Genomic DNA, 23,390 nt, shown 5'->3' with positions numbered 1-23,390 from the left:
TTTCTTGGCCATGCGGATTATTAAACACTGGAATGTGTAATCTTCAGGAAGGGAAAAGCTGCCCCCGACCCCCCACCTCCCAGCCTCGCCCACCTGCCTCAAATGCCTTAAACTGGCCTTGAAGACTGACTCTGACACTCAATTCCCTTTCACAGAGCCCCCTTGGTCACGAATCGCAGCCAGGGAAGGGATCAGATCAGCTTAGCTGGAGTCCTTCTAGGGTCTAACTGTCTGGAGAATGACAAGTTTGTCCAGTCTCATTACTGAGGAGATGGCAGCAGCTTATCGCATCCCGGGAGGCTCAGACGGGCCTCCGGAAGGACTGTAAAAGCCTTCTCTCCCCATGAAATGAGCCAGAACATGAGGTTAGCTGTGATAAGGGGGACAGTTCCCCTTCACAAAGGCCTTGGGCTGCTCATCTTCACATGGGACAGCGCGCACACCCCACCCCTCCCACCCTCCACCTCCAGAGGTGAGGTGAGACGGTGGAACTCCTAGTGCCTTCTGAGGAAGGGGGCGGCAGCCCACTGCCGTGTCTTACGTACTGGTCTCAGCTGTCTCGTATTCACTGTCTCTCAGAAGCTCGAAGATGTCCACCTCCACCTTGGCCTTCCCCGCCCGCTCCGGAGCCCGGTTGATTCGGTTCTTGGCCAGGGTAATGGACAGTCGCTCGCCTCGGCTGCACTCCATTGGGTCGTCCAAGATGGCAGCTGGGGAGAGACAGGCCCGCGACAGGGGTCAGAGGTCAACATGCTTTGCTGAACCCGGGCGGGGGGATGAAGGAGAAAATGGTCGTATACAGTCCAATCCCCCGATCTCCCAGGCTTCTGGCTTGTTTCCGCTTTGATTTGGCCAAACTGCCCATCAAAGATGGTTCCAGACACTCCCCAAACTTGGGAAATGTGGTTGGCCTCTTCCTGCCCCACTCACAGTGCTGGATTCTGGGACTTAAAATAATTCCATATGAAACCTGTGGCATTAGCACCAGCTTTGAGATGATCAGGAATCCATTGCAGGAAATCCCCTGAGAATGGGCTAAGGACGAAGGAGATGACAGATCTGAAGGGCTCTGAACTCTTGGCAAGAAAGTGGCTAGAGCTATCATTAGTACTGACTATTTCTTATGATTTTTACTTTCAATTTCCATCTGTTTCACCAAAGTTCTCTGACTTTATTCTCTCATCTGCCCCAGGGTTAACTGAGGTTGGGAAAAATCTCTGGGCTTGCTAGTCTGTCCCACTAAATAAGAAATAACAAGAATAATAAAAAAATAACAAGAATAATATTGTTTGTTAAATGCTTACTGTGTGCCAAGCACGCTACTAAGCATTAGGGTTGGCAGAAGATAATCAAGTCAGACACAGTCTCTGTCCTACCTGGGAGAATTCAATAAGTAAGAAGAACAAGTATTTATTCCCTATTTCACAGATACTTAGGCACAGTGGGAAAAAAGTGACTTGTCTAAAGGTCACACAACAGGCAAGTGGAGGAGTGGGAATTAAAAATCAGAAAGAAACTAAGATTCCACCCCTTTCCTTTCCCTCCAAACAGGTCTTTTTCAATCCATAAATGTTCTTGGGTTGATCCTATGTGTCCACAAGTGAGCCTGCAGAGAGAGCCACTCTGTGCCTGCTCAGATGCAGAACTCAGGCAGGCAAGAGCTGGGAATCCCGGGAAATGTTGTAGACTCTCTGGAGTTGCACCTGGTTACACAGTCTGGCAATTCGTTCCTGGACTGATGCAGACCGGAAAGAACTTGCCTTGGTTAGGAAATGGGTGGTAGGGTGGAGAAGGGGCCTCTAGCTGGAGAAGGATTGTGGCCAATTGGAAAGAACACAGGCTTGGGAGCCAGACCTGCATTCTGATCCCAGCTCTGCCACTTGCCCACTGTGTGACTTTGGGCAAATCACTTAATTTCTCTGGGCCTCATTCATCCGTAAAATAGGAATTACACACCTGTTTTCCCTCCCCCTTAGACTATGAGGGACAGGAACTGTGTTCAACCTGATTATCTTGTATCTACCCCAGTGCTCAGTACAGTACTTGGCATATATTAAGCCCTAAACAGATACCCTAATTATTATTATTATTTCTCTTTTTTAAAAAAAAATGGTGTGCATTTAGTGCTTACTATGTGTCAGGTCCTGTATCCGGGTTCAAAGTCTTAATCTCCATTTTACAGAAGATGTAACTGAGGCACAGAAGAGTTAGTGACTTTCCCAAGATCACACCGCAGACAAATAGCAGAACTGGGATTAGAGCCCAGTCCTTCTAACTCTCAGGCCCATGCCCTACTAAATAGACTGCTCTATTTAGTAGGCCAATCTGCTTCTCCTGATCTGCTTGACATCCTGGTGGGGTAATGGACCTGCATTATCAAATCTTCAGGCAGGATTAGTCTTTGGGGAAAACTGGGCCCAGAAAGGGTGAGGGCCTCTTCAGAGCCACATAGCAAATCAGGACCAGCTCTTGGGATGCAACCACGAGCTCCACAGTCCTGGGCTCTGCTCTCTGGGCCCCTTCCTCCATCTGTGGTAGGAGAGGGCTTTTTGCCCTATGAACTCTGAAGGCTTTTCATTCATTCAATCGTATTTATTGAGCGCTTACTGTGTGCAGAGCACTGTACTAAGCGCTTGGGAAGTACAAGTTGGTAACATATAGAGATGGTTCCTACCCAATAGCGGGCTCCCAGTCTAGAAGGGGGAGACTTCCGGTCCACCTGCAACATCTGACATGTGCTGTGCCAAGCCTCGGAGCACTGAGTGGGAGCATTGCCCTGCCCTCTTGACCGCTTCTCCTTTCCTCTGCAGGTCCAGGCATCTGAGGCAGCCGGACAGAGAGGTGGACAACCCTTCTCCTCGGCTACAGTGGAGTCAGAAGTAATAATCATTCACTCATTCATTCAATCGTATTTATTGAGCACTTACTGTGTGCAGAGCACTGTACTAAGCACTTGGGAAGTACAAGTTGGCAACATATAGAGATGGTCCCTACCCAACAGTGGGCTCACAGTCTATAATAATGATTGTGGTATTTGCTAAACAATTCCTGTGTGCCAGGCACCACACTAAATGCTGGGGTGGATATAAGTAAATCAGGTTGGACACAGTCCCTGTCCCAAATGTAGCTCATGGTCTCAATCCCCATTTTCCAGATGAGGTTACTGAGGCCCAGAGAAATGAAGTGACTTGCCCAAGGTCACTCAGCAGACAAGTGGTGGAACAGGGATTTGAACCCATGATCTTCTGATTCCCAGGCCTATGCTCTCTCCACTATGCCATGCTGCTGCGATGCCCAGTGGACACAGTCCAGCGGTTCACTAGACAGGGTGTTTGGCAGGGAAGCATCGAATGGGGCTTTATTTAGTTTCAGGCTGGGGGAAGGGGAGATGTAGCATTTAAAAAGGCAAGTTTTAAAACTTTATACATTGCCAAGTCCAGCCAAATAACTGCTTCATTATACAAAGACGTGGATCCTCATTTAAATTCCCTTTCATCCCATCCCTACTTATAAAACATAGAGTCCTGCTGGCGAGTCTTTAACACTAAGGACTGATGTCCCGCTTACAACATTCCCCAAAATAACTCCCCCTGGTTTCTGGGAAAGAGGGGCCTGGGGTCTCCTCTTTGGATTCTTCATTCCTCACCCCAATGGGTCAGTGAGAATTGGGAAGTACTCTCAGGGAGGTGAACGATAAGGGGTTAATATGAGCCAAAAAGCTGAAAAGGGCAGGATCCGGGGAGGTAAATTTGCTGTGGGCAGGGAAACTGTCTATCAGCTCTGTTATATTGCAATCTACCAAGCTCTTAGTACTTTGCTTTGCACACAATAAATGCTCGATAAATGCAATTTATTGACCCATTGAGCAGAGCAGCCTTGAGCCAAGCAGAGCAGCAAAATACTCTTTCCAGCCCTCTGAGCTTCTGTCCCTGCCTCCATCTGAACCTCACTGGCTACCAATCAATCTGCGCATCAGGCAGAAACTCCTCACTCTCAACTTTAAGGCTGTCCATCACCTCGCCCCCTCCTACCTCACCTCCCTTCTCTCCTTCTACAGCCCACCCCGCACCCTCTGCTCCTCCACTGCTAATCTCCTCACCGTGCCTCGTTCTCACCTGTCCTGCCATCGACCCCCGGCCCACGTCATCCCCCAAGCCTGGAATGCCCTCCCTCTGCAGAGCCGCCAAGCTAGCTCTCTTCCTCCCTTCAAGGCCCTACTGAGACCTCACCTCCTTCAGGAGGCCTTTCCAGACTTAGCCCCTTCCTTCCTCTCCCCCTCGTCCCCCTCTCCATCCCCCCCATCTTACCTCCTTCCCTTCCCCACAGCACCTGTATATATGTATATATGTTTGTACATATTTATTACTCTATTTATTTATTTATCTTACTTGTACATATCTATTCTATTTATTTTGTTAGTATGTTTGGTTTTGTTCTCTGTCTCCCCCTTCTAGACTGTGAGCCCGCTGTTGGGTAGGGACTGTCTCTATGTGTTGCCGACTTGTACTTCCCAAGCACTTAGTACAGTGCTCTGCACACAGTAAGCGCTCAATAAATACGATTGATTGATTGATTGATTGACAGGCACTGTGTCCAACCTAAATATCTTATATTTACCTCAGCACTTAGTACAGTGCTTGGCACACAGTAAGTCCTTAACAAGTACCATTATTATTACCTGTCTCTCAGTCTGCCTCTTTCTCTTCCTCTCTTTCTGTCCCTACTGTTCTCTTTCTCTGTCTCCCTGTCTCTTTCTAGCTCTAGCTATCTGTTTCTCTGTCTCTCGTTTCCTTCCCCTATCTGTAACTCTCTCCCTGGCTCTCCATTTTTGTTGACCTGTTTCTCTCCCTCTCTCTTTCCTCCCTGTCTCTACCTCTAACTACCTTGGTCTTTCTCTGTCTCTACCTCTATCTCTACCTTTATCTTTCTTCCTCTGTCTCCCCATCTTCCCTCCTCTACCTTTCGCTGCCTCCTTGTCTCTGCCTTTTTCCTCTCTTCTTTCCTGTTTCTTGTCTCTATTTCTCTTTCTTTCTCTTTCTCTCTTTGCTTTGCTGCCTCCCTATCTCTATTTAAGTCTCTTTTTCTTTCTGTCTCCATGTTCCTGTCTACCTCTGTCTCTATCTCCTCAACTCTGCCTATCCCTCTTTCCGTCTCTTTTCCCTCTCAGCCTTTCTGCCTGTCTCTCTGACTAGCTCTGTCTCTTTTTCTGTTTCTATCCTTCTGTGCCTCTGCCTCTCTTTGTTTCTGCGCCTGTCTTTGATTCTGTACCTCCCTGTCTCTGTGCTTCTGTCTTTGACTCTGTGTCTCTCTCTTTGTCTCTGTGCCACTCTTTTGACTGTGTGCCCCTCTCTTTGTCTCTGAGCCTCTCCCTTTGTCTCTGCGTCCCTCTCTCCTGCTTGGGGACTAGAGGCACGTGGAGTGATGGGGCGGGCTTGGAGCCCAGCGACATGTTTTATTGCACATTCCGTTGCTTGATTCAGAAGCTAACCAGGCTCTAATGAAGCAGCAGTTTTACAGCTATAACAGGAAGCAGATGTTGCTATACAGGTTTATCCTAGTCTACAACACTTCTCAGTTGACCTTTCCCTGTCGAGTCTATTAAGTGTAAGTAACGTAAGGCTCTGCTCCGAGGGACTTACAGTGGTGGGTCCTTCGCCTCGGTGGGATGTGGAGAGACAAGGGGTCCTTATCGCTGAATGGGGCTGAGCCCCCCTTGTTGCCTGGACCAGCAGACCCCGCGAAGGGCAGGGGGCAGACTGGATCCCTCAGCTCCCGTGATAATAATAATTATGGTATTAAGCGCTTACTATGTGCCAGGCACTAAGCGCTGAGGTGGATACAAGCAAATCGGGTCAGACACAGTCCCTGTCCCATGTGGGGCTCAGAGTCTCAACCCCGTTTTACAGATGAGGTAACTGAGGCCCAGAGAAGTGAAGTAACCTGCTGACAGCAGACAAGTGGCAGAGCTGGGATTAGAACCCATGACCTTCTGACTCCCAGGCCGGGGCTCCATCTGCTATGCCATGCAAGCCTCCCTCCCCTCCTCCCCCTGCTGTCTCCCCCTCCCCCTCTAGACTGTAGGCTCGTTGTGGGCAGGGATCTGTTTATTTCTTTATCGTACCCTGCACACAATAAGCTCTCAATAAATACAATTGAATAAATGAATGAGTGAGAGCAATCCTGTCCCCTCTGTCCCCAGGGGTGCCCACTGGAGTCACAGTGACCTTATCCCTGTCCTTGCAGCCCCCTGTCCCTCCCCCCTCCCTCTGCACCAGGGGTGGCCAATGGAGGGCAAGCAGCCCTAACCTGCCCCCACAGTCTTCCACCCTGACCCCTGCTTCTATCCCTCCTCCCCATTCCTGGGGTTGATAATAATAATAATAATTGTGGTATTCCCACTCCTGGGGTTGATAATAATAATAATTGTGGTATTCATTAAGTACCTACTATGTGCCAGGCACTGTACTAAGCACTAGAGGGGAATTCAAGCAAATCGGGTTGGAAACAGTCCCTGTCCCTCATGGGGTTCACAGTTTTAGTCCCCATTTTACAGATGAGGTAACTGAGGCCCAGGAAGTGAAGTGACTTGCCCAAGATCCCACAGAAGACAAGTGGTGGAGCCAGAATTAGAATCCATGCCCTACTGACTCCAAGGCTTGGGCTCTAACCACTAAACCATGTTGTCCACAGGGGGGCCAGCAGCCCTAGCCCTGTCCCCAGCCCCTGTCCCTCCACTCCCAGGGATAATAATAACAATAATAATAATAATAATAATAATAATAATAATAATAGCATTTGTTAAGCGCTTACTATGTGCAAAGCACTGTTCTAAGCGCTGGGGAGAATACAGGTTGTCCCACGGGGGGCTCACAGTCTTCATCCCCATTTTACAGATGAGGGAACTGAGGCACAGAGAAGTTAAGTGACTTGCCCAAGGTCACACAGCTGGCAGTTGGCAGAGCTGGGATTTGAACCCATGACCTCTGACTCCAAAGCCTGGGCTCTTTCCACTGAGCCAAGCTGCTGCTCCCAATAATAATAATAATTATAATTATAATTCTTATGGTATTTGCTAAGCACTTACTATGTGTCAGGCAGCGTACTAAGCACCAAGGTGGATAAAAGCAAATGGGGTTGGTCACAGTCCCTGTCCCACATGGAGCTCACAGTCTCAATCTTCATTTTACAGATGAGGAAACTGAGGCAAAGAAAAGTGAACTGCCTTGCCCAAGGTCACACAGCAGACAAGTGGTGAAGCTGGGATTAGAACCCATGACCAGTGCCAACAGCCCTAGACCCAACTCCTGCAGCCTCAGCCCCTATCCCTGCTCCCACCCCTCCTCCCCTGCCCCGAGGGATGCCCACTAAAGTGCCAGCAGCCCTAGCCCTAGCTCTACAGGCCCCCATCCCCTCCTCCTGCTCCCTTCCCTCCTCCACTGCTCCTAAGGATGCCCTCCACCGTGCCTCAGCCCCCTCTCTGGCCCCGCCGGGGATTTCTGATAAAGATCCAGTTTCTGCCACATTGGTTCTGACTCTGTAAGCCAGATGGTTTTCCCCCTATATCTGGGGCCAGGCGAGCAACTGTGACACAGTGGAAAGAGCACAGGACAGGGAGTCCTCGCTTTGCCATTGACCTGCTGTGTGACCTTGGACAAGTCACTTGACGCCTCTGGGCCTCCGTTTCCTCATTTATAAAATAAGAAGAACCTCCTCATTTCTCCCTTTTTCTTAAATCATGAGGTCTATGGAGGCAGGGACTGTGTCTGATGTGATTATCTTGTATCAATCCCCAAGGTTAGCCACAGTCAGTGTGAAATAAATCACATTATTATTAAGACATGGTCTCCTCTCCCCCAGACTCAGGCCTTTCCAGATCACACTTCCCTCTGCAGAATGGATCATTTTTCTAAACCGTTGCTCCCCATATCTCTCCACTCCTCCCAAGCCTCCAATGGTTAACTGTTCCTCTCCACAGCACAGTAAAAACACCTACCACCTCCTTTAACATGCTCTACCAATGCTCCTTCCTATTTTATCCACTCTCTTCTTCCAGATCACACTCTCCACGCTTCTTAAAACCATCTACTCATTGGGCCTCATTCTTAGCTCTCTTGCTCAAACCTTCCCTCTTGCCTGGAACTCTCTCCCCCTTCATAACCGGCAGAACTCAACTCTGCCCGTGTTCAAAATCTTCCCCAAACCACATTTCTTTCAAGAAGGCTTCCCTGATTAATTTCTACTCTCCCTACCTGAGCATTTTATACACAAACCCCTGTAAAAAGAGGAAGAGGAAGAAGAGGAGGAGGAGGAAGAGGAGAAAGAAGAAGAGGGGGAAGAAGAAGGAGAAGAGAAAAGAGGAGAAGGTGGTATTTGTTAAGCTCTTACAATGTGTCAAGCACTGTTCTAAGCTCTGGGGTAGTTACAATCTAATCAGGTTGGACACAGTCCCTGACCCACATGGGGCTTACAGTCTTAATCCCCATTTTACAGACGAGGTAACTGAGGCACAGAGAAGTGAAGTGACTTGTTTGAGGTCACACAGCAGACAAGTGGCAGAGCCGGCATCAGAAGTCAGGTCCTTCTTACTCCCAGGCCTGTGCTCTATCCTTGAGGCCATGCTACTTCCAGAGGCTTTCCTCCTCACCCACCCGGGAGGCTGTCTCCTTAAATAATGGCAGGGCCCATTTAGCAAGAGGTTATATACATTTCTCAGCTCCAACCCAAACTGCCTAGGAGGCCAATGATATTGTTGACTGGGCTATGCTCCCTGGTAAGCCCAGAGAGGAGTGGACTTAGGGGAAGGCCCCAACTCCTGGGCTTGGGGGGCCTCCACCTTGGGATGCCAAGCGGCACAGTGGCTAGGGAGCATGTGGGGATCTGGTAGGGTCCCCAGGCAGAAGCACTGGGAGGTGAGGCAGCAGGTGGAAGCCTCTCCAGAAGAGCCGGCAGATGGGCAGGCGTGGGCACCAGCCACTGGAGCGGAGTGAGCCCCCTGCACCTGCCGTAGCTCTGAGAGGAGGGTGGGCTCCGGGTCCTGTGAGCAGAACGTCTGTGCCCTCCGCAGTCAATCCTGCCTGTCCCGTAAGAGGAGCAGAATCGGCCCAGCAGAAGGCACTCTTCTCAGCAGAGACCCGGGTCCCAGAATCGGAGGGCAGACTGCCTCCATCCGGAACTCTGGAAGAGGCAATCCATTCCATGGTCAGGGAGGGCAAGGCCACGTCGCCGAGCAAGAAGTGAACTGTCCAGGGCAGCCGCGGCCTGGCTTCCAACCACAGGGTACAAATCCTAAACAATGCTACTTCCTTCTTCCTACACAGATGCAGATGGGCCCTCCTCTGTGGGGTACAACATCAGGGCAGGAGAAACTGCAATGCTGGAGGGATGGGCAGGGAAGCAGGACTAAACTAAACAGACTCCTTCCACTAGACTCCCTCTGCAGCCCTCCGGCAGGGTGAAGGTGTTCTTCACCCAGGGAACACAAGCCTGCCCACTGTACTCTCCCAAGCGCTTACTACAGTGCTTTGCACACAGCAAGCACACAATAAATATGAATGAATGAATGAATGAATGGAAAAGGCATACGGGTCTAGGAGTCACAGGGCCTGGGTTTTAATTCTGGCTCCGTCACTTGCCTGCCATGTGACCTTAGGCAAGTCACTTCACTTCTCGGGACCCTGGTTTCCTCATCTGTACTCTTCTCCCTCCCACTTAGACCATGAGCCCTATGTGGGCCAGGGCTTGTGTCTGATCTGATTATCTTGTATCTCCCCCAGCACTTATTAAGTGCTTGGCACCTTGTAAGCAGTTTTAAAATGCCGCCATTATTATTATTGTTGTTGCTCTTGAGTCAGGGAATCGCAGAGGGAAGACACACAACTACTTTCTGGGGGATCATGTCGGGCTCTGGCAAAATGAAGACAGCAATGCCACAAAACCAAGAGCTGGGAAGACTATCCAAGCTCGCCCTTTAGACCAAATATTATTATTATTATGGTATTCATTAAGGGTTTACTATGTGCCAAGCACTGTTCTGTGTGCTGGTTGTAGATACAAGGAAGTCAGGTTGTCCCATGTGGGGCTCACAGTCTTAATCCCCATTTTACAGATGGGGTAACTGAGGCATGGAGAAGCGAAGTGGCTTGCCCAAAATCACACAGCAGACAAGTGGCGGAGCCATGTGACCTTGGGCAAATCATTTTACTTCTCTGTGCCTTAGTTACCTCATCTGTAAAATTGGGTTTGAGACTGGGAACCTCACATGGGATAGGGACTGTGTCCAACCCGATCTGCTTATATCCACTCCAGCGCTTACTACAGTGGCACACAGTGGCACATAGTAAGCATTTAACAAATACCATTATTATTATTATTATGTAAGCCTCATGTGGGACAGACTGTGTACAACCAGATTAGATTGTATCTACTGTATCTACCCCAGCACTTAGAACAGTGCTTGACACATAGTAAGCACTTAACAAATACTGTTATTATGATTTAGGGAACTGGGGGCAGGGGCAGCGGAGGGTGGGATGAACTCTTCGAGCTACTGCCCCACATGAGGACTCCTAAACAGACCCCCAGAGGGGTTGCAGGCCCAGGGGGCCGGCCACAGCCCAACACTCATCCCCCGCCCCAGAGGCAGGACCGCCCCCTTCCCCCACATCCCCACAGACCTCCTTCAGCTGTGAGCTAGGGGCTCCTAGCCCAGGGTCTCACTAGCCCTTTGGCTTAGAGAGCTGCTGTATGTGTTCAAGTGCATCCTGCCCTGAATATCGGATTTGAAAACAGTTGCAGGAGGTGGCACTAAGTAGTTGATTTTATTGTATTTTTCTATCACCAAAGTCAGGGCTCACTATGAAAATGAATGCCAAATAAGATGCAAATTGGCTCACCAGACCTCTAGCCCCACACTTTTTATAATGGTCCTGCCGCCCCACCCACCCCTTCCCCTGCCCTCTTGCAAGCCTACCCTCCTCCACAGGCTTCCCCCTGGCAGTCATGCTGAGCTGCGGGCATCTCTGCCATCCAGATGCTCCCAGCTCCACCCGGGAAGCTGCAGAGGTGGGGCGGCACCGTGAGCCCCCCAGTGCGGTCAAGGGAAACAGCCGCTCTGGACCAGTCAGCCACTCAACTTTTGTCAGGCTGAAGCTGATAATAATAACAACAACTAACTATAGTAATTACACTATTTATGAACACTTTCTAGGAGGGTAGATCAGGATAATCAGACCAGTCACAGTCCCTGTCCTACATGAGGTTTACCAGCTTAAGAGGTTGGGAAATCTGGTCTCTTGTCCCCATTTTACAGATGAAGAATCTGAGGTCCGGAAAGGTTCAGTGACTCACCCAAGGTCACCAAGCAGACCAGAGCTGGGGCTAGAACCTGGGGCTCCTAGCTGCCAATCCCATGATATCACTAGACCGTGCTTACTTGGGACTTGGACCTCTTCACCAGGGGAGACCCAGGGCCAGGCCCCTGTGGCATTGACCCACTCAACATCTGCAAGCCTTTCACTAGCCCAAATCCTACCCTGGGGCTCAGGACAGCCTTTCTTCAAGGGTAACCCTGACAGAACTCACTCTGAACTCTCAAATTGCCTGCTGGGAAGAAACAGGCTTTGATTCAAATTATTAATAGGACTCCAGTTCCAAGTAGCCCCTCTTACTACTACTACCCAATTAGGCAACAAGTACTAAGGGAAAGAGCCCATATCAGGAAGTCAGGAGTCCCAGCTCTGCTACGAGCCTGCTGGGTGACCTTGGACAAGTCACTGAACCTGTCTGGTTCTCTATGTCCCAGTTCCTCCAAGAAAACATTTCAATCAGCATCACTAAGGCATTGATTCACCAGTAGACAAGATGGTAATAATAACAATAATAACCACAATAATATTTGTTAAGCGCTTTCTATGTGCCAGGCATTGTTCTAAGTGTGAATCAAGCAGATCAAGTTGCACAGTCCCTGTCCCACATAGGGCTCACTGTCTTAATCACCATTTTACAGATGAGGTAACTGAGGCCCAGAGAAGTGAAGTGACTTGCCCAAGGTCACCCAGCAGACAAGTGGTGGAGCCTGTCTCCCCCTTCTAGACTATGAGCCCTTTGTTGGGTAGGGACCATTGCTATATGTTGCCAACTTGTACTTCCCAAGTGCTTAGTACGGTGCTCTGCACACAGTAAGTGCTCAATAAATACGATTGAATGAATGAATGAGATGGGATTAGAACCCAGGCCCTTCTGACTCCCAGGCCCGTGCTTTATCCACTAGGGCATGCTGCTTCTGCAAGAACATGTGTGGCTATGGTTCTCAGCTATTTTCTCTTAATTCTCCCAGAAACCATGTTCCCCCCAAGAACACAGCCCCTCTCCCCAACCCCGACCTGGAGCATGGGGGCCCTAGTAATCTCGTCCTCAGAAGAGATTACTCTAGCCTCCCATTTCCAACAGCAAGTGAACATTTTCCATGGACCGGGCAGGGGGATGTCCTGCCTCTCCACGCTCTCGCGACTCCAACTGACATCCCTGGGCTTTACCGGTTGGTGCTGGGCGGCCCCAGGCCTGGGGCCATTCCCCGGAAGCCGGAGCTCAGAAGGTCTGCGGCTCTGCCTGCCCCCCAGACTGCCAACCATTCCACCCCAGGTGGTTTCCTCAGAGCCCTGACTGTGAGACTGGGGGCTGCCGTTTGACTCCCTTCAGCTCACCATTGGAGCCTCCCGCCACCATAGGGACACTAAGCAAACATTCACACCTCTCATTCTCCTCCTGCCCACAACGTTGGCTACAGGGGTGAGGGAACCAGGCTTCCTTCCACTTCCCGGGGAGGAGGACTCATCTGTGCTCCCAACTCCAGCTGCCTTGGAGAGGAGGCCCCAACCGTTCATAATAACTAGCATATTTCCAAAGTGCTAGACTATAAGCTCACTGTGGGCAAGGAATGTTTCTGTTTATCGTTGTATTCTCCTTAGTGCTTAGTACAGTGCCTCATCTGTAAAATGGGGACTAAGACTGTGAGCCCCACGTGGGACAACTTTGATTACCTTGTAAACTCCCCAGTGCTTAGAACAGTACTTGGCACCTAGTAAGCATTTAACAAATACCAACATTCAGCGTTTAGAATAGTGCTTCGCAAATGGTAAGCGCTTAATAAATGTCATTATTATTATTACAGTACGTGCCCTATAAATATGATTGAGTGACTTACTGATGCTTTCAATGGCTCAAGCGCTGAGGTACGCATAAGATAATCGAACACGGTCCCCAACCCCCAGAAGCTCCTGGTATAAGAGGGAGGGAGAGAGAGCAGGGACTGTAGCCCCACTTTACAGATGTGGAGGCACGGGGAGGTTAAGTGACCATTCCAAGGTCACACTGTAAACCAGTGGCCAATGTGGGATTAGACCCCAGGCCACCTGACTGGCAGCACCTCTGCTAGGCCCAGCTGACCCCTGAGGGTAGGAGAGGCTCATTGTGGACAGGGAATGTGTCTTTTTATTGTTATATTGTACTTTCCCACGCCCTTAGTACAGTGCTCTGCACACAGTAAGCACTCAATAAATATGACTGACTGACTGACAGGCTGCAGCTCTCCCTGTCTGGGGGTGAGGGGAGGGGAAGGCGGAATGCTATATTTGGGTACAAAGACTAGTTAGAGCTCACGGCTGAATTCCCCACATGCTGCGGAAACACATCACCAGTGGAATGTTAACACTGTTCGTTTGCTATTCTCCTAATTATAATATTTAACAATAATTGAGGCATTTGTTAAGCACTTACTATGTGCCAAGTGCTGTTCTAAGCGCCAGGTTAAATATGAGTTAATGAGGTTGGACACAGTCCCTGTCCCACATGGGGCTCACACTCTCACCCCATTTGCAGATGAGGGAACTGAGGCCCAGAGACATGGAGTGATTTGCCTGAGATCACACAGCAGACATGTGGCGGAGCTGGGATTAGAACCCAGGTCCTTCTATTTCCCAGGCTCGTGTCATCCACTAAGCCATGCTGCTTCTGTACTAAGTGCTGGGGTGGATACAAGTTAATCGGACCAGACACTGTCCCTCTCTCCCATTGGACTCACAATCTAAGTACGAGGGATAGCAGGCATTGAATCCCCATTTTGCAGATGAGGGAACAGAGGCACAGGGATGATAAGTGCTTTGTGCAAGGTCACACAACAGACAGTGGACAGCACACAGTCTCCTGGGCCGGTCCCCTCAGATCTCCCCACAGCAGGGAGGCGAGCAGACAGAATCAGTTCCCCCAGGGGACAGTGCAGCGGGAAAAGCCAGCATCCTCCAAGGGGGGTTGGATAAATGAATGATCAGTCCGTGCCAGATGGCACTAGTGAGCGGGGGCACCCGGGAGGGCAACCGTGCCTCGGGGGAAACAGAGATCCAAAGTTGGGTGCCACCCAGGCTGGCAAGGCCCAGAGTTGAGTACAGAACTCGGGCCAGACAGGGCTACGGCTTCACTAAGCCTCTCCAAACTCTCCAAATGTGGAGTCGGGCCCAGATGGTGACAACTGGACTCAGAGCTGGGCCAGAGAGGGGACACGACCAAGATGGAGGAGAGGCTGGTGATGAATTCACCCCCTGGGGTCCGCTGCTCAGACTGCCTAATCCTGAGGGCAGGGACCTTGCTAAACTGTAAGATCACTGAGGGCAGGGATCATCTTTGCTAACTCTGTTGTACTCTTCCAAGTCAGAGTACAGTGCTCAGCACACATGGCCTAGTAGTAAGAGCTCAGGCCTGGGAGTAAGAGGATCTGGATTCTAATCCTGGCTCCACCACTTGCCCTTTGGACAAGTTACTTAACTTCTCTGAGTCTCAGTTTCCTCATCTGTAAAGAGGGAATTAAATACCTGTACCTGTTCTCCCTCCCCTTAGATTGTGAGGCCTGTGTGGGACAGGGACTGTGTCTGATCTAATTAAGGGCTCAATAAATACCACTGATTGATTGACTGATTGACCGACTGATTATCCTGTATCTATCACAGTGTTTGGCGCAAGGTAAGCACTCAACAAATATCATAATTATTACTACCACAGTAAGAGTAAGCATTTAGTACAGTGCTCTTCACATAGTAAGTGTTTAATAAATACTATTGATTGAACTTGTCCAAACTGATTATCTTGTATCTTCCTCAGTATTTAGCACAGTGCTTTGTACATAGGAAGTGTTTATTTTTTTAATGGCATTTATTAAGCGCTTACTATGTGCAAAGCACTGTTCTAAGGGCACTTCTTGTGTGCAGAGCACTGTACTAAGCCCTTGGGTGAGTACAATATTACAATAAACATACTCATTCCCTACCCACAGCGAGTTTAACAAATACCACTATTATTATTATATCAATTATATTATTGATAATAAGCAGAATAATTAATACTACAGATTGTACCACCTAGAGTCCAGACCACTGAATGGGATTCAATGGCATCCCTTGGATTCAGAAGCAGCATGGCTCAGTGGAAAGAGCACGGGGTTTGGAGTCAGAGGTTATGGGTTCAAATCCCGGCTCCCCCAATTGTCAGCTGTGTGACTTTGGGCAAGTCACAACTTCTCTGTGCCTCAGTTACCTCATCTGTAAAATGGGAATGAAGACTTGTGAGCCCCACATGGGACAATCTGATCACCTTATATCCTCCCCAGCGCTTAGAACAGTGCTTTGCACATAGTAAGCGCTTATAAATGCCATCATTATGCACATCCGCCAAGCTAGCTCTCTTCCTCCCTTCAAAGCCCTACTGAGAGCTACCTCCTCCAGGAGGCCTTCCCAGACTGAACCCCCTCCTTTCTCTCCCCCTCCTCCCCCTCCCTATCCCCCCGCCTTACCTCCTTCCCCTCCCCACAGCACCTGTATATATGTATATATGTTTGTATGTATTACTGTACTTATTTATTTTATTTGTACATATTTATTCTATTTATTTTATTTTGTTAATATGTTTTGTTTTGTTCTCTGTCTCCCCCTTCTAGATTGTGAGCCCACTGTTGGGTAGGGACCGTCTCTATATGTTGCCAACTTGTACTTCCTAAGTGCTTAGTACAGTGCTCTGCACACAGTAAGCACTCAATAAATATGATTGAATGAATGAATGATTCCCAGCCCTGGTCCACCTCTCTCAGTCACCCAGTTTCATCAGACTCGGGACAGAATGAAACAGAAACAGTAGGAACATATTTACTGCCACAGTGGAGCCGGGCTATTTCACTATCAATTTCTTAGCCAAGAGATTGTCGTCTAAAAGGATAATGATGATTGTGAGGATCCAGTTATTACGGCAAAACCTCACATTTTGATATATCCGGAGCTGTTCTCTTATATAAATAACAGTTATTACCACAAAGTGATTTTTTTTCTGAACTTCCCAAACGTTCCTGCGGGAGACAGCAAGAAAATGTATTCCATTAATGTCCCACTTGGGTCGGTTGCTGTTGCTGCCATGAATTCCCACCATAACTCTCCTCATAGATCTTCCACCAATCAGCGGGTCCTTCCTCTCTGACTTTTCCCCCAACCCACACCTCGGTTTTCTAGCTCTTCCCCAGAGTGGAAAAGAGTGGGAATGCAGTGTGACCTAGTGGAAAGAACCAGGACTGGGGCCTGCGCTCTTATTCATGCTCTTCCACCTGCCTGCTGTGTGAAATTTCTCAGTTTCTCTGTGCCTTAGTTTCCTCATCTGTAAAATGGGGAATCAAACCCTGTTGAGCCTCTCGTGCCTGCCCACCAGGGACTGTGCCCAACCTGATTATCTTGTAACAACCACAGTGCTTAGCAAGGGGCTTGGCACAGAGTATGCATTTAACTCAAACCGTGCACACATCTACCAACTCTATTATATTGTACTCCCCCAATCTCTTAGGACAGTGCCCTGCACACAATAAGTACTACTGGCTGAATGATGGATTGAGCACTTACTGTGTGCAGAGCACTATCCTAAGGGCTCAGGAAGGTATGACACAATAGATTTGGTAGACACAATCCCTGCCCAAAGGAAGAACTTCCTTCAGCTTCTCTGGTACTTAAAGGAAATGTATGCCACCCTCTGTTTAGACCCATCAGGAGGAAGCTGTGACGTCAGCTTGCCCTTCAACCTCCTCTCACTCCCATGCCTAAGGTCACATAGCAGACACGTGGCAGTCAGATTTAGAACCCAGATCCTTCTGACTGCCAGGCCCATGCTCTATCCACTAGACCACGCTGCTTCTCTTATTTGCAGAAGGAAAACTCCATCTGTCTCCTTTCCTGGGATCCCTGGAAAATCCAAACTCATTTTACAGCCTCCCATTGATAAATCCAGGGTTCCTGTGCTCAAATTTGGGGGTGTTTCTGAACTAAACAATTCCTGCTACTTATAATTTCTTCAAAAAACCCAGATGATGAAATAAAAGTCTTCCACTGATGCCAGCGTTACCGATTCTGTGCTGGAGATCCCAGGCCCAGCCAACTCACTCTAGAGCTGGCCTGTCACCCCACTGAATCATGTCCTGCAGGTCTCTCACTGGTAGGAGGAGGGGTGTCCAGTCTGGGTGACCAGATGGCCCAATGGCACTGTAACTACAGCCCCTTCTCTGGCACTGGGAACATTGAGCCGGTTCCAGCAGAAAGCAAGGTATTAATTTCCTTGGCAGACGGCGTGTGCCATCTGGGCTGTGCTGGGTTCACTGTCTGTCTGGCCCCAACACTGCAAACAACATGCCTCTCCTCCTGCCACCCCTCCCACCCACTCTTCCCCATGGGTCATTTTGGTGATGTCTGCCATCTTCTCAGGCAAAGGGGCCCCAGGAATCTTCAGGGAAACCTTGGTGGTTCCCAAGGCCCAAGGTGATGGGCCTGGGCCCTCAGGAGGACACGGAGAGAACGAGACTTCCAATCCCTTCCAGGAACAAACCTGCCAGCCTGCTGCCCATCCTGAGGACACAGGCCACTGCTATGTGACCTTAGGCAAGTTGTTCAGTACCTCAGTTTCCTTCTTGGTAAAATGGGGACTCAATACCTGCTCTCCCTCCTATTTAGGCTGGAAGCCCCTTGTGGGAAAGGGGCTGTGTTCAACCTGATTGTTTTTTATCTACCCCGGCGCTTAGTACAGTATTTAGATTATAGTAAGTCTTAACAAATACCAATTAATCAATCGATGGTACTTATTGAGTGCTTACTATGTGCAGAGCACTGTACTAAGCACTTGGGAGAGTACAACACAACAGAATGAGCTATGTTCCATGCCCATAAGACTATACAGTCTAGAGGGGGAGACAGACATTAACATGAATAAATGTCATTTACAATATATAATTTAAAGATACATAGATAAGAACTTTGGGGTTCAGGAGAATATCAAGTGTCCAAAGGTCACAGATTGAGATGCATAGACAATGCAAAAGAGAGAGAGAGAGCCGGGGCGGGTGGCGGGGGGGGATAAAGGTTTAATCTGGGAAGGCCTCTTGGAGGAGATGTGACCTTAGTAATATTTTGATACCACGATTACCATTATCATTATTACTACTATCATTATTATTATAAGTAGAAGTAGTAGCAGTAGTAGTAAGCTCGTCCCTCCAGACTTTAAGCTCGTTGTGGGCAGGGAATGTGTCTTTTATTGTTCTATTGTACTCTTCCAAGTGCGTAGTACAGTGCTCTGCATACAGTAAGTACTCAATAAATACGATTGAATGAATGAATGAGTGAATAGCAGTAGTAGTAGTAAGTCCTTGAAGGTGGGGAATGCATCCTTTCTGGAAATGACACCCCAAGATGATGATGATGATGGCATTTGTTAAGTGTTTACTATGTTTCAAGCACCATTCTAAGAGCTGGGGCAAATACTCGGTAATCAGGTTGGACCCAGTCCCTGACCCAAGTGGGGATCACAGTCTTCATTCCCATTTTACAGATGAGGGAACTGAGGCCCAGAGGAGTGAAGTGACTTGCCCAAGGTCATACGGCAGACAAGCGGCAGTGCTGGGGTGAGAGCCCAGGTCCCTCTGACTCTCAGGTCCGGGCTCGATCCACTATGTCACGCTGCTTCTCTATTCTTTGCAGTTGGTGCCTCTCTCCTGGGGATGGGGATGATGATGATGTCAGTATCTCCCGCGGGAGCGAGGGATGGGTGCTGGGTCTGAGCCTGAGGACTTGTATGAAGAAGGAGTTCCTAGTGCCAGCCAGCGGTCCCCAAGGGAGACAGCACCCAGTCCACTGTGTGGCCCTTGACAAAGCGCCCACCAAGGCATCTTGCGTGCGGGGCACCACTGGCTCAAGTGACTGCAGCCAAGTGTCAACGGTCTGCCCATGGAACTGTACCCCAGTGGGTCGGTTACCATGGTAACTACCAGGGTCCACCCATCCTCATTTCATGATTCTTGCCCACCCCATCCATTTGGCAGAATGCTTCCAGTGGTTCCTTGATCAGAAACCATCGTCGTCAATGGCTCAGGCCCAGCAGGTGGAACTCCCCTACTATCAGAGATGGGCCTAGAACCCAAGGGTTCTGATTCCCAGAGTAGGGTTCTTTCCACCAGACCAACAACAAGTATGTAGGTGGGCCTCTGATCTCTAGAGCGCACAAAGAAGAAACAGGTTGGAGAATTTCCTTAGCAGGCTGAGGGGTGGCTGAGAGAGAGCTTGTGGTTTTCCCATTATTGGGTCAGGTGGAAGAACAAGACAGACTCTCCCATCTGCCTGGGGACTGCATTAGCGGGGCTCAGCCCAGAGACAGGAGAGAGGACCTAAAGGTCCCACCAGCCTGCATCTCACAGGCCAAGGAAAAGGTTCGGTGGTAACTGTGTCCCATCCCTGCCTCCTTTGGTCAGCTCAGGGCCAGGTGCCAGGCTGGGAGGACAATCAATCAATCAGTGGCATTTATTGCGTGCTTTCTATGTGCAAAGCACTGCACTAAGCACCTGGGAAAGGACAATACAACAGAATTAGCAGACGGTCTCTGCCCATAATAATAACAATGGTATTTGTTAAGCATTTACTATGTGCCAAGCACTGTTCTAAACAGTGAGGTAGATACAAGGTAATCAGGTTGTCCCACGTGGAGCTCACAATCTTAATCCCCATTTTACAGATGAGGTAACTGAAGCACAGAGAAGTTAAGTGACTTGTCCAAAGTCACACAGCTGCTAAGTGGCAGAGGCGGAATTAGAACCCATGACCTCTGAATCCCAAGCCTGGACTCTTTCCACTAAGCCACGCTGCTTCTCATAATGACCTTTCTGTCTAGAGGAGGTGACAGACAGAAAAAGTCCCCCCCTTCCTCACCCTAACCTCATTTTTACTAACATTATCATGGTATTTGTTAAAACACTTACTATGTATCAAGCCCTATTCTAAGCCCTAGGGTAGATACTAGTTCATCAGGCCAGACAATCCCTATCTCACGTGCGGCTCACAGTCTAAGTAGGAGGGAGAACAGGCACTGAACCCCCATTTTATGATGAGAAAACAGAACCCCGGAGAAGTGAAGTTCCTTCCCCAAGGTCACACAGCAGGCAACTGCCAGAGCCAGGAGTAGAACTCACGTCTTCTGACTCCCAAGCTGGTATTACTTTCACCAGGCCACGTTGCTCCTCCCCCACTTGCTGGCTGAACATCCCCTGGAATCCTTTAGAGCCTTGTTTACTTTTCCTCGTGAATGAGGGCCAGCTTGGGTCTAAATAGAGTGGTGTTCGTTAATTTACCTTGAACCGCATCCTTTAAACTTTGTTAAGGAGAACATAATTACCGACCAAATCACATTAGGGCTTGTGTAATGCTTCAAAGACTCCAGCACAGAGTGTTCCAAAACCAGTGCCTCTTTGAAGGAACAGATCAGCGGCTAGGGCTTCCTTCTTAACTTTGGGTCTCTTTGGGGAAATGTAAATGAGAGGAGAGCTGGGTTGCAGATGGGAAGGAAAGGAGGAGGAGGAGGGAGAGAAAAAGGTAAGGGGAGAAGGAGGGAGGCAAGGAAAGAGAGAGGGAGGGCAGGAGAGAGAGAAGGAGGGAAGGAAGGAGGGTGGCAAGGAGAGAGGAAAGGAGAGAGAGAGAAAGAGAGAGGGATAAAAGGGTAAGAGGAGAAGGAAGGAAGCAAGAAAGAGAGGGAGGGAAGGTGATAAGGAGAGCAGCAAGGAGAGAGGAAGAAAAAGTGAGAGAGGGAAGGAAAGAGGGAGAAAGAGAAAAATAGAGGGAAAAGGAGAGGAAGAAGCTAAGGAGAGAAGGAGGGTGGCAAGGAGCGAGGGAGAAAGAAAATCGCAGGAAGTAGAGAAGGAAGAAGGAAGATGGCAAGGAGGGATGGGGAGAGGGAGGGAAGAAAGAGGGAAGGTAGGAGGCAAGGAGAGGGAAGGAGTTAAGGGGAGAAGAGATGGTAAGAGAAAGGGAGAGAGAGACAGAGAGAGAGGTAGAGAGGGAGGGAAAGAGGGAGGAAAAGAGAGAGATAGAAGAAAGAGAGAGGGAAGAGACCACCTGATACTGACTCCTGGGCTAATAATATGTCCACTTGAAATAATAATAATAATGTTGGTATTTGTTAAGCTCTTACTATGTGCCACACACTGTTCTAAGCGCTGAGGGGATACAAGGTAATCAACGTTGTCCCACGTGGGGCTCACAATCTTAATCCCCATTTTACAGATGAGGGAACTGAGGCACAGAGAAGTTAAGTGACTTCCCCAAAGTCACACAACTGAGAAGCGGCAGAGCCGGGATTAGAATCCATGACCTCTGACTCCCAAGCCCGGGCTCTTTCCACTGAGCCATGTTGCTTCGTGGTATTTGTTGAGGGCTTAAAATGCTCTGCACACAGTAAGCGCTCAATAAATACCACTGATGGACTGATCGATTGATTGGACAGCCCTCCCAATGGAGATAGGCAAACATATACTTTAAGCCCTTACTGTGTGCAGAGCATTGTACTAAGCACTTGGGAGAGTACAATATAGCAATAAAACAGACATATTCCCTGCCTACAAGGAGCTTACAGTCAAGAGGGAGAGACAGACATTAACAGAAATAAATAAATTACAGCTATGTATATAAGTGCTGTGGGGCTGGGGGTAGGGGGATGAATTAAGAAAGCAGAGTCAATGTGTCTCTGTATCCAAACCCCAGCCACAGACCAACAGGCAGAAGAGACATGCTTCAACATGGGGAGAGGAGACACACTTCAGACAATGCCTGACCCCAGGTTCAAAATCTTTCAGTCTTAGCTGGGACCTGCTGACCCCAGAGACAAAGTTAGACTCCTCAGGCCAGGAGGGAGCTTTGGTCCATCATTGGGTCCTTTCATCAATCAATCAATAGTATTTATTGAGCACTTACTGTGGGTAGAGCACTGTACTAAGCACTTCATTCATTCATTCAATCGTATTTATTGAGCGCTGACTGCATGCAGGGCACTGTACTAAGCGCTTGGGAAGTACAAGTTGGCAACATATAGAGAACGGTCCCTACCCAAGAATGGGCTCACAGTCTACAAGGGGGAGACAGACAAAAAAACAAAACATGTAGACAGGTGTCAAAATCGTCAGAACAAATAAAATTAAAGCTATATGCACATCATTAACAAAATAAACAGAATAGTAAATATGTACAAGTAAATAGAGTAATAAATCTGCACAAATATATACACAAGTGTTGTGGGGAGGGGAAGGAGGTAGGGTTGGGGGGGGATGGGGAGGAGGAGAGGAAAAAGGGGGCTCAGTCTGGGAAGGCCTCCTGGAGGAGGTGAGCTCTCAGTAGGCTTTGAAGGGAGGAAGAGAGCTAGCTTGGCAGATGTGTGGAGGGAGGGCATTCCAGGCCAGGGGAAGGACGTGGGCCGGGGGTCGACGGCAGGACAGGTGAGAAAGAGGTTAACATTTATTAAGCACTTACTATGTGCAAAGCACTGTTCTAAGCACTGGGGAGGTTACAAGGTGACCAAGTTGCCCCACAGGGGCCTCACAGTTTTAATCCCCATTTTACAGATGAGGTAACTGAGGCACAGAGAAGTTAAGTGACTTGCCCAAAATCACACAGCTGACAATTGGCAGAGCTGGGATTTGAACCCGTGACCTCTGACTCCAAAGCCCATGCTCTTTCCACTGAGCCATGCTGCTTCTCGTAGTCTGGGTAGGGCTGTTGGGGAAGAAGCTTGGGTCTGTCAGATTTGAGGAAGGAAGGCACTCCAGGCCAGAAGCAGGACGTGGGCTAGGGATCTGCGGCGAGACAGGCGAGACCGAGGCACAGTGAGAAGGTTAGCACTAGAGGAGTGTGTGGGCTGGGTTGTAGGAGAGTGGAGAAGGGAGGTAGGAGGGGGAAAGGTAATAGAGTGTTTAAAGACACTGGTGAGGAGTTTTTGTTTAATGTGGAGGTGGATGACAAGCCGGGTACAGTAAAAACAATAATAATTATTATTATCATTACTTTAGTATT

At 49.0% G+C, this 23,390-nt stretch overlaps 1 protein-coding gene across 1 annotated transcript in view; it reads right to left on the bottom strand.

Moving 5' to 3' along the window:
- Nucleotides 1–23,390, bottom strand: part of GRIK4 (glutamate ionotropic receptor kainate type subunit 4) — a 232,778-nt gene that overhangs the window by 121,752 nt on the left and 87,636 nt on the right. Inside the window, 1 exon segment of the mRNA XM_038753600.1 lies at nt 546–710. Coding sequence (XP_038609528.1) covers nt 546–710 — 165 coding nt within the window.

The sequence above is a fragment of the Tachyglossus aculeatus genome, chromosome 11 (genome assembly GCF_015852505.1).
Source record: "Tachyglossus aculeatus isolate mTacAcu1 chromosome 11, mTacAcu1.pri, whole genome shotgun sequence".
Taxonomy (NCBI): domain Eukaryota; kingdom Metazoa; phylum Chordata; class Mammalia; order Monotremata; family Tachyglossidae; genus Tachyglossus; species Tachyglossus aculeatus.
Note: the sequence above shows the minus strand (reverse complement) of the source record. Positions and strands in the feature narration are given on the sequence as shown.